General features: G+C 32.7%; 1 protein-coding gene across 1 annotated transcript; it reads left to right on the top strand.

The window, feature by feature from the left end:
• Positions 1-14173, top strand: LOC119829420. Its single transcript, XM_038351906.1, has 2 exons — positions 1-229; positions 12488-14173. Exons 1-2 carry the CDS (start codon positions 182-184, stop codon positions 12938-12940), a joined length of 501 nt encoding a protein of 166 aa, XP_038207834.1. The 5' UTR covers positions 1-181; the 3' UTR covers positions 12941-14173.
• The last annotated feature ends 4495 nt before the right edge of the window (positions 14174-18668 follow it).

The following is an 18668-nucleotide window of genomic DNA, read 5'->3' as shown; positions in this document are numbered from 1 at the left end:
TCCCACGCAGCGCATCGAAAGCAAAAGCTCCCAAGTCCCAACACCCTCGCGTGAAATCGGCGATCGAGTGTCGAGTATCGACTGTCGACTGAATATTGCAGTGCAGACGCGGGGGCGCGCACTCCTTCGCCGACCGTGAGAGTGAACGCACGTTAATACGTTTGTGACACGAATATTAGTGATGGTGCTCGCCGATTTTTTGACAGAAACCAGGCGGAAGTGGCTGCAGGTGTGTAGCTTTTGTTTTTTGTACAAATCTTCTATGGGAATCTTATGTGATTTGTGTTGGATGGTTAGCGGTGTCACGTTTTGGAATTTTTGCTATTGTGCTATATAGTGTACCATCTTTTTTTCAGTTCATGTAAAATAATTCCTGTTTATGAATTATATCACGTACATAATATACATGTTCCCAATTTTAGTTAACGTAACTTTTAATTATGTACTTTATTTAATTATACTCAATTTTATTTCATTAAGAGTAAATAGTATTATAACTACACACAATAATATTATAACACATTCATAAAAGTGTGTTCAGAGTATCTAGTATTTTCTTAATTAACATGAAGTTAATGTATACATTTAAATGAGCCTAAATTATGTTTATAAGTAGATAATAAACTTGGACTATAAGTAGCAATAAGGACATCTTATCTTAAACAAATACTCTTAATTATGATTGCATATTATGCATTCTCTAAATGAAGGCCTTTTAAGATAATGGAAGTGTTTAAATTATAATTCACATTACTATATCGTTACAGTCACGTGTTTTGCTGTACGAAACGGTTACAACCCAACAAAATCGTAACAACATTGGGTTTGCTCGGCTTATTTTCTTTATAGATTGTTTATAAAACAAAAATTATGTTGGCTTTAAAATGCTCGCGTATGTAAGTTTACGTTTTAATATAAAAACATAATAACTAAGGAGTCATAACTGTTAGAATTGGATAACATTTTAAGTTGTCCGTGCTATTTGTTGTACAAAATAGTCATGTATAAAATACTTTCACTAATATAATAACTTCGCTAGTTTCAATTAGAACTGCAGAAGTGAGTTTTATTTGTTCATTTAGTTAACATTTAAATGTTCTGCTGGCTTATTGGGTTTCTAAGTTCGGTTCCTCTTTCTGCCAATAGTAGTGATGATGGGTGTTTACAAAATGGTGGCGGCTTGTACAATGACATATTTTGTGGCTCTTCGGATTCAAACATCAAATAATGTAACGTAAATATATTTAATTAATGATAAGATTGTAGAATCGCGTAGTAGTTTTGTAAACAAATCGCTACATAGTTTTTTAATTTGTTATAACTGGCTATCGAATTTTAGGGCGATTTGCTTTATCATTATTAAGTTTCTATATCAATATTCATGGACATGCGTCAGTTTTCCAGATATAATCCACAGTTTTAATGCTGTGGCATGCCATAGTTAAAATGCATTTTTCTATTTGATGCTAATGTTGTCTTCCAATGAAATATTCAGAAAATATTATATGAAACACACCAAATTATTTTTAATTTTAATTTTAAGTTGATTTATTACTTAAGTTTCTAGTAGTAGTCTCTCGAAATATGTTTTGAAGTAAAGCAAAAATTGTAATAGTATTTAATGTATATTAAATAAATGTTTGTATCTTAAGTAGCTGGATAATTTTGAAAGAATTTATAATGCCTTTGCTATGTGTTTAGTTTAGATATGAAAGTTTGAACATTCATTTGTCAAGATATGAAACTGACGTGTTTTTAATGATTGACGCGAATTCATTTAAATTTAGAGCAAACATTGATCAAATATCATTATTAATATTTCCTCCCTATTATTTCGCATTTGCAGAGATACATGTTTTTGGGCGGTGGTGGTCGTTTATAATCTGTTCGGTTGACTGCTCTAGCATAAAAAACTCTGTAGTAAGATAGACATGAGGGTGGCGTTTGTGTTCATACGATAATTTCAATTCACTTATATTGATTAACTACTGCATTACATATGTAGCAGGATTGCATTCTGGTAATAATGCAATTTTTACTTCAAAAACATATTGGCCTATATTAATTTTAACGCCATTAAGTACTACGTTTAATCAAAGCTTTAATATTATATTAAGTCACAATGTTTTTAAAATAAACGTGAATTTATTGTTAATATTTCTAAAAGTTTTCTTTTGTAAATTTAGGCTTGTAAACGACATTATTATAATGTTATAAAAATCGAATGATATGACTAGGTTGGACATTGAGAAGCACAAGGTCACAGAGCACGTGCTACTGTAGGTGAACCTGATCTCTCGAATAGTGTCAAATAATCTATCCCATCGGACTAAGTGTGATAGAATAGGGACTAGGTAGTGTAAGCCAAGTGGGTCTGCGCGACAGCTTGATTTATAAATATAATATCTGTGGAGAATGTTCATCCGCCATGCTCATTCGGCCGCGAATTTTGAAATAGGAATGACAATGAGATTCGAAATTTAAACTTTTTATTCTTAAATTTAAAAGAATGTTAACCTCCAATTAACCCCATACATTAAACGCATATTTAATTGTCTATATTTTATATTACATAATTGTGTTAGCAGCTTATGAATATTTTACGAAAGAAAGTTATAAATGGACTCGAGAAAGTTGTTTGGTAAGCTCCGCGTCTCGTTTGCGAGATATTTTGTTTGATTTGCGTCGATTTATTTGTAAAGTTTTTGCGGCTGGCGTATTATGAATGTAGGATTCATTGGGATTGAAAAAGTTTTGAGGATATACCGCTCAAGAGTAAAGCCTCCATGTTTTTGATTTTGATAGTAGGTATTTATCTTCGTTACGTAATATTTCATTAAATTATGTATAAATTCAATATTAATTTATTTCTTAACATTCTAACAAATAATTATATTGAAACCTTATTGCTTAAGATAACAAACGTTTAATCAAATTATTCTGAGAAGTACCTATTCGTCGATATTGGCGAGATTGGGAATTTGAAAGGAAAAATTTATGAAATTTTAATTTTCTATTATATAATTTCGTTTCGCTTGTGAATAAAGTGTTTATTTGTGTACTTACAAGTACAAAATTGTAGAACTTTTTTTAAAATGCGTTATTTTAAATGTCGATTTTTTTTTAATATCTGTCTGTCTGACTCTGTTTAGTCGCACGCATGTGTATAATAAATGAAATCACTGAATCGGTGTGATGGTATCCATTAGATATCACCACTCATTGACGTCATCAAACATATATACAACATTCACCAAATGTTTAGCGGAACTCTGTTCACCAAGTGGGAATTTGTTATTTCCTATTTTACTTTATACTTTTCAACCGACTTTCGCAAAAGCGGAGGTTGTCTATTCTAATTTATTTGTTTTGGCTCTTTTATGTCAGAGTGGGCAACTGATCTGGTGAGATAGTAAGCGATCTCCATCGCCCTTAAACATTCGCAAAGGTAGTGCTCTGCGGATTCGGTGCCCGCTTTAATGGGTTAAGGAATAAGGAAAGGATTAACGAGGAAGGAGTGGACTGGGAAGGATAAGGAAAATAACGGGTTTCCGCTTTGTTCGTCGATAACTCCTTGGATTTTCAACCGACTGGCGTGATTCTTTCAGTGCTTGATAGAGAATTGTCGTCACTCGGTCCCATTTTAGAGTTTGGGGCATTTGGTACCAGGGACGACAGTAAGGTTTTCAAATATGTTTAACTCGCCCGCTGGATGTCAATAACTTTCGGCGTCCGAACCGGTCAGCCTTCCCCCATTCTCGAGCGAAAAAGACGAGAACGCATATTAATGTACAGGTTAACGCAATAAATAAGTAAAGGCAAATATAATTTTCATTGGTCACACGGTAACCATGGTAACTAAAATGCGATTTGAATGCTTTAGACAAATCATTTATAGAGTCACCTAATTGCGATCGTAGTTAATCTAATCTTTCAAATTTCCATATAATTATTAAATTATGTGCAGTAAAACATGTTTACACTGTTTACGACCCGCGGTTGCAATAATTTATACTACTTATGCCATCATCATCTGAGGCTCTACAGTCGCGAGTGGGCCTTGGCCTGGTCCAGTATTTTCTTCCAGCTCTCTCGATTCCCTGCCCGGGCTCTCCAGCGACCCGCGATTCTATTTACGACCCGCGGTTGCAATAATTTATACTACTTATGTGCATTTAGTAAAAAGTGGTTATTTTAATATTGAAAAAGGATACTCCAATTTGCTTTATGGTATAGATTATATAACGAAAAGTACTTAGATAATTCCCTATCATGTGCAATAAAGAGGTGCCAATAATATAAGGCCTCGCTTTTATAACAAACTAGCTGCGCTCTGCGGTTTCACTCGCGTAAGTCTGTATCCCGTAGGAATATCGGGATAAAAAGTCGCCTATATGTTATTCCATTTGTCCAGCTGTCTACGTACCAAATTTCACTGCAATCAGTCAGGTTCAGTAGTTATTAAAAGAGCAACAGACACACACATCCGTACAAACTTTCGCATTTAAAATATTAGTTAAAAAAGAACACTCGCTTGTTAACTTCAAATCTGAACGGGGAATTCAGATCCTTTGATCATACTTTCAATAAAGGTCATAGAAAGGGTGGTGCAACAGCCATCTGTTTTAAATCATCTTTACCTACATCTTAAACTAAGATTGTAAAACGCAAAGTATGATTCTTTAAGGTTTTTACTGCTTGTTTGTAACGATTTTACTCGAGAACCATTGGACAGTTTTCTTTATTTATTTTAACACTAGCTTTTCGCCCGCGGCTTCGCCCGCGTAGAATTCGCTTATATCGCGCGACATGGTAAGGAGTATTTTCTTCGCATTAAAAAGTATGGTTTGTTCTTTCCCACGTTTAGCTCCATCTTCATACCAAGTCATAAAAAATCGGTTTGACAATAACGAACTTTCATACAAACTTTCATCCCCTCTTTCAACCCTTTCTACCCTTTTTTCGCGATAAAAAGTATCCTATGTCCTTTCCCAAGTTCAGTTCTATCTTCATACCAAATTTTATCAAAATCGAATCAGTGGTTTAGGCGTGAAAGCGTAACAGACAGACAGACAGACAGAGTTACTTTCGCATTTATAATATTAGTAGGGACTAGTAGGGACTAGTAGGGACTAGTAGGGATTAGTAGGGATAAGTAAAAATAACGAAAGTAATCCAGTAACGTAGGCTATGTTTTTTAATAATAGTTTAATTACGATGTTATCGATATCCAGATATTATCTGGTTAAAGCGCAGTATCTATTTCCATTTAATTGGATCAGCTAAATATACTGCGACCTGGTTTTCCCAATTGTTTTCAAAATCGTTTTGGCTCGGCCCACTCTCGATCCCCATGTTTCACCTTGCGGACGCTTTGTGGTGATTTATTATTTAACTGTTTGGAACTGTGAAGATGAACTTTCATGATAATGATCTTTTCCAATTCTATCTTAGTCCTACTATCATATCCTACTAATATTATAAATGCGAAAGTTTGGAAGGATGTGTGTGTGTTTGTTATTCTTTCACGCATAAACTACTGAACCGATTGTAATGACATTTGATACGTAGATAGCTGGACAACTGCAATAACATATAGGCAACTTTTATCCCGATATTCCTAAGGGATATGGACTTATGGGGGTGAAACCGCGGGGCGCAGCTAGTATTCTATATTTTACAGTAGTAGATAGTACTTTCAACCCACCATTTTATTCGCTATGTATTGCTTTATATCCTGATAAATCTTACGTGCTAATTTAGACGGTAATCCATATCTAGACCAAATTCTGTCTGAATCAGGCATTTTGTTGTGGTACACCATACCATTCTTGGAACCGAACACTTGATTTTATCAGTAAGACCAAGAATTCGTGTAACAATTTTCGTCGGTTAAAATCAAATGGAATTTCTTAGAACATAATGTATATGTGTATTGAATATTATAATATAATTATTGTGTGTTTGCCGCCAGTGTGCCTAACTGCGAACGGAGCGTAAATCACAAGAATAGGCACAACGCCGTTATCAATGACATTCTGTTTGTTTGATAAACGCAATTTACTAACGTTCAGCGAAACATTTGCATAGTAACATGTATTATAAGTTTTGTAGTCACAGAATAATCTTCCTGTCTATGTCTTTGATAAGGCAAGTCGCTCTGCTGTGATGTTGAAATTCGTGGGTTTTAAATTTTGATAACATAATTCTCCGGTAAACGATCCACGTGCCTGCGTACGCGAAAATATTTGTTTATTCGTATTATTATTTCCACACATAGCGTTTATATACTCGATTGGTATCCAACCAAGTAGACATGTCTGATCTCCGAAACATTAAACTTAAAATTTTTCGAGTATTGCTGTAGTTTTTAATATTGTTACATATAAAAAGAATGAATTATTGATAATAACAGATCTTTGCATTTTTAAAATTGTACGGCAAGTAGACACATTATAGATTCTGAATGGTCTGTCGGATATTTCGCTGAATATAACTAGATTATCTCGAGTATTGTGATGGTAATTTGGCAGGAAGGAGACCAGATTCGTGTACACAAAGTGAGGCCCGAAAGGGGCTCAATGTATTACTGTATATATGTATATATATAGGTATATATGTATAAGTATGCAGCCAATGATCGTACTTGGTAGCGAGCTTAGGAGAGCCCGGCTTATACTGATAAGTAATAACGATGATTTGATACCGAATGGGTACTATTTTTTGTTAACTGGTATAGAAGATGTTCTTCCAATTTGATAAGTTCCCTGTCAACAACTATTTTTTAATATATTAGATGTTTTTAGCGATTTTGATCAATAGAAATAACTGCTTTCTCAATTTTTTATATACCGCAGTAACCATTCGAATCTGACATTTATTTAAACGAAATAAGTATAGATGGAGCAATAAAATGGTTCCAGATTTTTATGAATGCCATTTGAACTTTGACTTTGTACAGAATAGCGAGACTAAGGTCAAGGGTACAGAATTAAATATTGTCACATAAAATACGATCTGACAACTTCGTAAGGGTTTTTATATACGAGGTGAGACACTAAGGAATACTGATGCAACTTATGCCTTTATAAAATTTTATGGCAGAAGTATGTCAAGGAGTTGTTATTAATATATAAGTTTCAATTGAAGCTGATAAGATAATATTACCCTTAAAATAATATGTACTTTATTGGATACTAAATAATGTAGGCTGTACATAATATAAACTTTTGAACTCTCAACATAAATGTTCATTATTTTAACGTTATCAGTCAATAAAGATTTAACGAAAACCGTTCAAAAAATGTACATTACATTTTAAATTTTTGGCGGGAAACTTATACGCGATTGTACGACCTAATCGAATTTTATTAATTACGTATCGGTTACACATACTTAGAACTTTATAAATTGTACTACTTTACACACGAGTATAAAAGCGAATATGTTTATGAAATGAAAGTTTACCTTTTTTTGCTTTATAGATACTTAATAGAAATAACTAAGACCAATAAACCCGATTCGAATGAAGCAGTATGTAAACCATATGAACTCTCGTTTCGCAACTTGATAACAAACAAACGTTTTTGCAATATTGTTTTCAATATTAACATCATTGCATAATATTTATTTATATTAGAATATTATAACACGCGCCTCCTACATACGGTTAAAACTTACGCATACTGAATAAAATATTAATTTAGTATTGAAGTAATATAGTCTAGCATAAACATTTACGTATTAGTCCTAGTCTGACGTAATTCACTGCACACGTCACACCTAAAAGCCATATTTTTACTTTATTCAACGCAAAGGTGCCTCAAGGGATATACATAATACATATAAGAGTTCATTGTAAGCAAAACAAAGAAAACTTCACTGTTTATTTTCACTGACGAATAAATTTTTCTCAAAATTAAAGACGTACAAATCATTCAATTCAAGATATTCGTTTTTATAGCCTTTATATTTCTTGTAATATAATTGATAACAGGATGACGATACTCAAGCTTTTCATTTGATTTCGTCCGTCATATCAATCGTAATCTAATTTGTCTGTTCTGTAGACTAGAGAATATTCGAGGAATATATTGATGGATTTTACTTAGTATTTCGTATTTTTCATCTTATAAAATAAGCAATAGGAGTCTTATAAAATAACCAAGGATTTCAAAATGAAAGAACGGTTTAACATCTTGAACAAAAAGCTAGTAACTAGGTAATATTAATTTTGCGTTATTTAGTAGTGTAATCCTGTCTTGTTTTATCGTATTAGTGGATAGCATATACTCGCACATGGGACAGTAGACCTACATTCCACTGTCGTTTTAAATAGATATTTCGTTAACACTATTTCTTTGTAGACCGAAGTCTAAACTGGGTTCTACGAATGTGTTCGTTGAAAGGCCTTGATAGCACCTAAAGTCGTCAATTGAATTTAATACAATAATAGTTGTGTAAAGGTGTTTGAACTCATTGAGAAGTGGTCGGTTAGTCTATAAATTATATAATGGCTGACCTCAACAGCGGCTCGGCTTCGATTGCATTGTGACCGACTTAGTCTGAACTAGATGCGAAGTGCTTAAAGCATAAACATTTCCATTTTAATATACAAAATAAAAACGTAATTTGAAATGTCTGCATTATAAAGTATATAGCGTAAAGAAGCTTTTAATTTAATCCCTATAGCTATAATATCTAGCAATAATAAATATAAATATTTATTTTTATTCCTCTGTCTGCATGTCTGTCCAAAACGTCACCATTTACCGCGAACGAAATCGCAGGCGCGCGCTAGTTTTGCAAACATTACAACAACCTATTGACGCGTTGAAATTAATGTAGTTATTTGTTTATGTTCACGACAACAATTATCTTCTTTAATTAGATTTGTGAGATCATAATATTGTTAGAACAGCGTTTTAGCCACGAAGTTCTGTTATAATTGTTAGTTTACAAAAATAACTAAACAGTATTTTACATGTTTTTAACAGTTTTTTGGCCTTTGCAGCCCTATTATAGATAGAAATGTGAATTGTGAAGATGTTAGTGCTCCTAAGAATTGTTAACCGATTGATTTTTTTTTTCTTTCAAACATTTTAAATCCTATTACATATTACATACATATTTTCAATAATTACGTTTTTTGTACAACATCGAATCGCAAAAAAGAAAATGGCGGACGTTAAAATGAAATTTGACTGTTCGGACAATCGTTTTGAAGATATGTTTTATATAGGGAACAAAATAAGAGTACATTTAGGCACACAAACACTTTAAAATCCAAAATGTGACGCTTGTTGCAAGGGTCATCTTCGACGCTATAACCTCGTGTCAATTACTTCATTAATTAATTGCGAACAATACATTATTAATTTAATGTTTTACAGCTGGCGATAAAATCGATAGTAAATCAGAGGAAATGAAATCGGGTTGTGCATTCAACCGCAGTTCTATTATCTCTGCTAGTGTCACATTCAAACATTTATTCATTCAAGTAGACCCCGATTTAACCTCTTTTGAGAATCATCTAAATATAAAAATTAGGAATAAAAAATGCTGTGCTGCCCAGTCTCATACGCTATTCCAAGCATGCGTTTTTAATTCTAAAAATGAGGAACAAACGGACAAGCAGACTTTCTCTCAAAGGTCTGACACAAATATCGTTAGGTTTTCTGAAGAATTCCGGGAAACGTCGAGAAAAATAAAGAAAATAAATATCGTATTTTATATCTGTTAAACCATTGATTTTTACACAAAATTAACCCTAAAATGCGTTAAAAATATGTATATGGTGAATATAGATCGATTTCCGAGAAATTATAGGTCAAAGGATAGTCATTGAAATTATTGAATAGAATGTTCCAGATTGAATCTGTCAAATAATATAAATGTACTTCATATAAAATGTTAATTTTGTAAAACACATCTTCTCTAACAAACAAAGTAGTAAACATTCATTATTTTTCCATAATACCTTTGGTTTAAAAAGATGTTTTAAAAAGTAAACTGTTTGAAAATATAGCATTGAATTTAAAAATTCATTAGTTATTATCTTTATCAATAATACCATATTACCGGGAAAGTCCAGCACATAAATAACAAATATTCTACGTAAGATGCTGATCTGCATATCATTTTGACATGTTTCCTCATAAATTCCTATTTTATGGCTCGATCACGACATGCTACAAAAAATAACAACGGTATTCTATTAACGTCACAATTACGTCATTATCTCATAAACACGTAAATTATTAGTGAATTTAATAAAATAATTAATGATTTATGGTTATACGAAATATTGCAACAAGCTAATGCGAATTATTAATGTACCTTATAAATATAAATAATGTATATGTAATTAGTAATATAATAGTAATGTATATATAGTAATTTAATTCTAATTCCTTTTTATTTTCTTGTATATTCCTCAATATTGTGAATGTATTTGAATTTAGAATACGCATAGAATTTTTATTCTATGGTTGCCTCTATGACTGGTCTCACTTCTATTTCATTTAAGAATTGAAAAGTACATAATATAAAAAAAGTTTATTAGTAAAAGGATCGGCATATAAAATAAATACGTTTTAAATATTATGGTTCCTATCAGGGAGGAAAGAGAAAAAGAACGGAGGTGTAATTAAATAAAAAATAAATCTTTTTAATGTTAACTAAAGGGGAAATTTCAGGTTTCCATCTTGTGCAGCATTAATATTGAATAGATCAAGATTTCTATTTTAATTACTAGAAACTCGAAAGTAGTATTCATCCATCACATCTAGGGATCCTTATTAGGTCGTATGCTAATTAAGCATTGACTAATAGTGATTCTGCGATTATATAATCTCGTTTCATCTACATACAGTAATAATTATTATTCATCAACAATCTATTTATATCCTTATTTAGTAAGATCTATTTTAAACTGATTCGTTATATATATTTGTTTACGTGTACTTAACCTTAATAATTGAAGAAAGTTATGAAGTTGTTTCCTTTTCTGTCTGTTTTGATTTAGGTTGGGCTTTGGCTTGAATTTCCTTGTTTTTTTACATCTTTCCGCGGTTTTGTTAATACTATATACTATACTTTGCTTCGTGCCATAAACATCCCTTCCTATCACTTTATGTTTACTTGCATAAACCTTTTCGCATTTATAAAATAAGCAGGGACATATTGAATCGATTATACTTACGTTATTAACAGCGAAAAAATAGAAAAACATAATAGTAATGCGGGATTCAAACCCGCGTCGTTCGTATAAACAGTATTAGGTCAATCATCTGGGTCACTCACTATAATGGACTTCAGAGGGATTTAATGTAATCCTAACAGACACATTATGTCATTATTACACGGCTAGTGATACATCGACCGGATGGGTTTTATCACCACTCGATTACATATATATAGAGTTTAGTATAGATCGAATTACATATCACTTTACATAATATGCGCAGTACGAACTACGAGGAGATTATGAATTTTAAATAAAATTTCTATAATGCTTTGAACGAAATTTATTTATCACATTTTGCGCAGCAATTGTCCTTGCATGTGTGGCTTGATTGGTTGTAAAATTTTTGACAATGATTATGTTCGTTAAATTAAATTACGATAGCTTTTCTTTATTTTAAAATAATCATCTGATTATCATTCTATTATCAACTAAGCCTGATTAGTATTAAGTCTTCGCATCGCTTTTAGTCTGGTGTCTAAACCTAATAAATAAATAAAAAAACTATCCAATGTGCTATACAATTGAAATGTTTGTGTGATTTCTATACGTTTTTATTTATATTTATTACAAAACTACGCCAATGCAAAGTGAGAATTAGATTGTTGTCATTTAAATCTCGTTATCGTAAATATTATCCGTAGTTAAATAGTTGGTACTAGATACAATTAATTCAAGCCCTCCAGATAGCCTAATTAACTGTTTACAAATATATTGCTTCGTTTATATTCTATGCTTACTTTATATTTAATCATGTTTATTATTATTTATTGGCTATGGTATTGGTGAATGATTTTGTATTTATAGAAATATCTTAATTAATTTATGTCACGAGTTATTTAGATGTTATTTTAACACATATACAAATAGACTTTTCGCTTTTCAATATTTTATTTTTATTTTCTGTGTCTGAATGTAATAGGAAAAGAATTTATATTTCTCAAAAAAGGTGTTCGTCTGTTTTATATTTAAGGGTAAATAATAATGAACACCATTAACAAGTACAAATGCAGTTAAACGCATAATCAACATATTTTTCAAAGCATGCATTTTAATGTGGACTTAATTCCTATTAATCGTTTCGCAAAACGAAATTAAATTGCTGGCGAGTACGTGTATACGCAAGCTTTCATACTATTTGCGTTAGTTTGATTTAAAATCATCCAAAACAATTGGAAAAACGTCATTCTATAATCTATGGCGTGTTCTATTTTATTAACGTATATTTTTCTCTTGTTACAGGCCTTCAAACTATTCAAAAGCAAGAACAAAAAGGCGCGAAACCGCGTATCACCGGACTCGACTGCTTCCCAATCTTGCAACGGAACCGTCGACGGTCGCACCGACATTGACGTCAACATCTGCTACCGCACCTCCCTCCCTCCCACCCTCGCCACCGACGACACCAGGTCCTTCTACAGCGGCTACCACAGCTATAGCAGCCACCAAGAGAGCCTCCGCAGTTACGGCAGATCGGTCTCGCATTCCGACTCCGCGTACGACTCTATACAAAACAGCCCAGTTCAAACCAGGCCGGTAATGTACGCCACACCCACCTATTTGAACGTCAACGATTCAGAGGACAGTTCAAGCATACACACGGAGTACACGCTTCTCGATTACGACCTGGACAGTGAAGACGAGAGCACACAAAACATGATCAACGAAAGCATCGAATTAGTCAGCACCTTATGAATCTCTGTGCGGGAGCTGTGAGTATGAATAATTCCAGTTAGACTTACATTTAATTGATAAAGCGTTCAAAAATATCATGCTGCGCCATGGACTACGTTATTTCCCAATTAATTGTACTCAATGATTATATCACTGGAATTTAGTTACGTGACTCCCTGTGTATTGTTTTAGCTTAAGCTAATTATTAAAGTATTACAGGAAATATATACGAAATTAATAATGCGGTTTTGAATGGAATGTGAGACATCACGTTCCCGTTGTGTGTCGGGGTGTCCAATTAGCCTACAGTACGCAAATGTACTAAATAAAATATTATAATTAATCGAAACTGAAGACTGCAACTTTGAAATTTCAATACACGAATATATTTCACTATTTTTTGGACAACGTAACAAACTTATCCACTCAATGTTAGATAACGTCAATAATATGGAAAAATATTTGAAACCCATCGTTAGCCAAGTAAATGCGTAATAAAATTATCAATTTATTTGATTCAATAGCTATTCATGAATGCTCGAATGAGGATGAAATACGGAATAACAAATAAATGATCGCAACGGCAACTTGAAAACGAAATTATTTTATGTGGAAAATATTGTAAATATATCTTATAAGCTCTGAAGTTTACACATGAAATTCTGACTTATGTTATAGGTGCGTACACAAGAAATATATGAAAAAAATATTTCAAAATGGCCATGAATGTGCGTAAGTTATACATGCAATCATAACTGCAATAATTGAAAATATGATTCAAAATGAAATAGTTGTTGCATTATATTACTTAAATAATAATATATTACACGATGTGTGAAATGAATTTATGAAATTATCATATTTATGAACGAATTCTTATTCTAGCTATAGATCGGACAATTTGATCGATCATTGTAATACAGTTAGGTTATAATAATGGACCTAGCCTATATTTTTCACTCGCATGGTTTCATATAAAATGGAGACACTACGAGTTAAAAATGTATGCATATTGTAAAATATCTAAATGATAATAATGACTGCGGTTTGTAATTTGTTTCTTATGAAGAGCCTGTTTAATTCCCACATAATGAAAATAACAATGAACTGGAATACAAAACATTTTATATGTACCAAAGTTATTGTGATACCATTTCTTAATTATAAGGAATATAATCACAATGAATGTACTTTATGTGCAATGATCTCAATTTTAGTTATAAGTTACTTTTAATACATTATGAATAAACATATTTATATCAATTTCGGTTTTTTTTTTATTTTCCTGTTCCCTAACTTCATAAATTTTAATTCAACAAAATAAAATTTATGATAATAATTATTATTCGACTTTGTTTAATATAGGATTTGATCAATAACAGTTGCGTAAGATTGCCTACGCAGTTGCGTCACAAGAGACAAGACGTAAAAATGTGTTTATTATCTAATAACTAGAGTCTAGTCACTTGGCTATAATAGGCACTAGGGAATTTGATGATTATATAAAACTACTCTTCAATAGAGAAAAAAATGGTTTTTTAATTGTTACAGAAAAAAAAACTTTTACCATTAGAAAGCTTTACCATTACCGAGTATTTTGTTGAGAATGTTATATTTTATCTCGAGTCAACCAGGGCGCAGCGGGGCGGCCGGCTTAACCTAAGTAAACTTGCGATAACTTTGCTTTGTCAAATGTTCTAATTTATTTTTGTAATTTTTATTATAAAATTTCTATAATATCATCACCAGCCCATATATGTTCCCACTGCTGGGTCACAGACCTTCTACGAGGGTTCAGGCCATAATCCACCACGCTGACCAAGTGCGGGTTGGCAGATGTCGCATGTCGAACTTTGACATGCCGGTTTCCTCACGATGTTTTCCTTAACCGTTTTAAGTTTTACATATTTGTAATATTTCCGTTTATTATATCAGTAGCCAGGCCAGATGCCTTCATCAGTTAGCAATAAGCAAGTGAACTACGAAACCCACAAATATAAAAATAATACCAAAAGCTACTTTTATTAAAATATTGTAAAAACGTAGCTCTATTATGTATTACAAAGATGTCCAAAAGCTGATTATTATCCGCAAACAAGTTTAGAACCGGTCTAAGCTCTAAATACCTACGTAATGATCTCTGGTCAAATCAACAAAACACCATCGACGTCGGCGGGAACAATATTGGCAACAGGTTTTCTTTGTTACTGAAACCTGTATGAGTATTAACTGCAATAAGTTATTGAAAGTACCGACTAATTGATGCAGATATTACAAAGAACGGTTCTCTTTTCGTATTTAAAGTGAAGACTGGTTTTTCGCTATTTCAACTACAAACATCTACATATAAAAATATCTTATAAATGAAAGAATAAATAAAAAAAGCTTCTTAGATATGGAGATAAGGAAGAGAGAGGAAGAGAAAGGTATAAACGGTGGTGTTATGTATATCTAAGTTGTTATGTTGGAGCGTTCTATTCCAGGCATCCTTGGTCAATTGGAGTGAAATGCTACGGGCCATGGTATTAAAAGGTAATCAGGTATATTTTATACCAAACTGGCTGCGCCCCGCGGTTTCACCCGCGTAAGTCCGCATCCCGTTAGAATATCGGGATAAAAAGTTGCCTATATGTTATTCCAGTTGTCCAGCTGTCTACGTACCAAATTTTATTGCAATCGGTTCAGTACATTTTGCGTGAAAGAGCAACAAACACACACACATCCTTACAAACTTTCGCATTTATAATATTAGTAGGATAGGATTAGTAGGATAAGTAAAATAATCGAGTTTCGAGTTGTTGCAGCAAACACGACAAGGTAACGACATGTCAATTTTTTCATCTTCATATCTTAATCTATTGAAGTATAAACAATGCAATTGAGCTGGTGGTACGCGCGATGGTAAGTGCCTATGAAAATTTCTAGAGGTGGGGTCGCTGCAAATGCGTTGCTCGCTTTTAAGGGGTAAAGGATAAGGAAAGGATTGATGATGGGAGTAAGGGAATTTACAATATTTTAATAAAAAAAACCGGGAAGGGTGAGGAAAAGTACTATAAATGTCAATCTACCTAACGCCTCTCCAAATGTTCATGGGCGGTGGTAGCGTTTACCATCAGGCGACCAACCAGCTACATTGCCGACGTGGAAAAAAAAATCTTTAATACTTCCGCACTGATTTATCGCTAGTCACGGCGCACCCTAGTCAAACCTAACAAGGTGATGACGTCAGTCACCCCTAGCCCGTAAAAACGCTGAGTCTTCACTATTCATATAATAAGCTAATTTGCAAATCTTTATTTCGCTGGTATGGGAAAAGAGGACAACAGACGTAAATACAGATTGATAACAACATATAAAAAATTTTTGACGTGTATTAAATCCGTATGGGGAAAAGCATTATTAAAATAGTATCGTTTGAGGATGAATAAAATTATTTATATGATGTTTATGAGTATAAATAATTGCAATGGAAATGTATAATACATTTAAATATAATAATTTATCGTTATACAACTAAATGAATAAACAAGTATTTGTAAAAGTTATTTGATATTTTAAGCAAACAGTACCGAAAACAATGTCTACCAAAAATTATAATTTTTCATTTTCGGTAGACATTGTTTTATCAATGCTTCCAAATACAGAAGAATAGTCCCCCCCATCTCTCGTCGAAGTAAGGAAAAAATATTATAACATACATATTTTTGTTTTTCACCATCTTACCTTACCACAAAACCAGCAATTTAGAATTTTTTCTAATTTATATGCGAATTCCATTTTAATAAGAGTATACATATGAATCGTAAACATTAAAGAATTTATAATAATCTCATTCGTGTAATGTTTACCCTATAAAATGACCTTCATAAAAATAACGGAAGGAAAAAAGTATCAATTTAAAGAGCACACACACACGCCGCACGCACACGATCGCAGAAAAAGTGTCGTTTTTGCACCCCAAGTTCCTACGGAAGTGAAGAGGGGGACGGAGATAGCACTGCCGCGTGCAAGAGCGGGACGGGTGTGAGAATCGTAAGGGTAAGTATATCCCAGGAGCAGTGTAGTGGGACGATGTCCACATCTGGCGGGGTCAATCGGCCAGCACCTGTGCCTGCCTTCGGTGGTGTGAGCACCGCGACTACTCATCCGTAGTAAAGTCAGGAATTCCAATGCTATGTCTGATGAACGTAAAGTCGTCGTCTGTTCATTACAGACGGGATGTGTTTAAAGAAATGTGTAGGACTGTTTATGCATTTTCTTTGATAACGGAATTATGTATGGGTTGTCATATACATATTCTTTTAATTTACTAGTAACAACAACATATATCTCAATGTCTTTCTGGGGTTTCGTAACCAAAGGGTAGAACGGGACCCTATAACTAAGACTTCACTGTCCATCTGTCTGTCAGTCTGTCCGTCTATCACCGGGCTGTATCTCATGAACATTCTCAGTTGACTAATTCAGAGATCTTGTATATCTGTTGCCATTATAAGAAAAAACAATAAAAAATATAGTTTAAGCAACGGTTGGTAGAGTCATAAATTGGATGGGTGACCAATTTTTTCACAGTTGGCCTTTAGCTTACTTACGAGTCTTTGTACGGAACTCTTAATGGCACGTGTCCAACTCTCACTTCGCTGATATTATTTTAAGATCTCGTCTCTCGTCACTTAACTCTCCTCTCATAGACGAAACTAATAATTAAATTATATATTTTTAGTTATTTTGCCTTGCGGCGTTTGAATATTTTTACTATTATAAAAATATATAAGTAAAGATACACAAACAAGTAAATTGTAGTTATATATTCAACATTATTCCAAATTATCAATGAAACAAAGTTGAAATTGTAAAAATAATTTATTTCTCAATCGTTTTCAAATATATACATTATAATTTATACACGTATTATGTACAAACGTATCGTATGGATACTATACTAAATATTTTTCTATGGATACTATACTAAAAAGTTTTCTACACGAAAAGTTAACATAAATATGTGACTCACAACTTAACATATCACAACCAAGCTTCTTACAGTTAAAATGAAGTTCAAACTCCCGAACAAACTTTATCATGTTCCTTCAAATATTTGTAGTTTGTTTGTTAAAGGAAGTTATTCGTATAAATAAGGCGTTATATTTATTATATTTTTGGACATTTGAGGTGATGCGTACTAAAATATTTATCGATTTAAGTACATTTTACATATTATATTTACGATAACGTTGCGTATTTTAAACGTAAAAAAATAAAAAAGAATATTTTTCTTCAAGTAGGTACACGCTTTGATTAAAGCTTCGTTTTTGGTCCCAAAACGTTTACACTATCATCAATAAACTAATTAAATATAATATATAATTATCACACAACTTAAATTAATCTATATATAAAACAGTCTTCAATAATTTTGGTATAAACTCTGAGATCTAGTAACACGCGACAAAGTTCGAGAAATATATCTTTACACATTAATAAATTAATGTTTTGACTGAGACGGACTGCAGGTATATGGAAGTGTTTACAAGAACTCATTGTACAGATTAAACAAATTCAAGTTTGTTTATATTACGTTTATAGCGACCTCCATTTAACATTCCTACATTTCCATCCGATCTATTGTCTCGTTTAATTTCTTCTTAATGGAGCACTAAATTCACTAGAAATTGGCATGCTCTAAATTAGTAGGCTAATTCCGCACCCCACGGTCTGTAGGGTTTTGAGGTATTCTGTGAGTATTGGT

The sequence above is a fragment of the Zerene cesonia genome, chromosome 10, assembly GCF_012273895.1.
Source record: "Zerene cesonia ecotype Mississippi chromosome 10, Zerene_cesonia_1.1, whole genome shotgun sequence".
In the NCBI taxonomy this organism is placed as follows: domain Eukaryota; kingdom Metazoa; phylum Arthropoda; class Insecta; order Lepidoptera; family Pieridae; genus Zerene; species Zerene cesonia.
The sequence above is the reverse complement of the archived record's forward strand: the minus strand, read 5'-3'. Positions and strand labels throughout refer to the sequence as shown.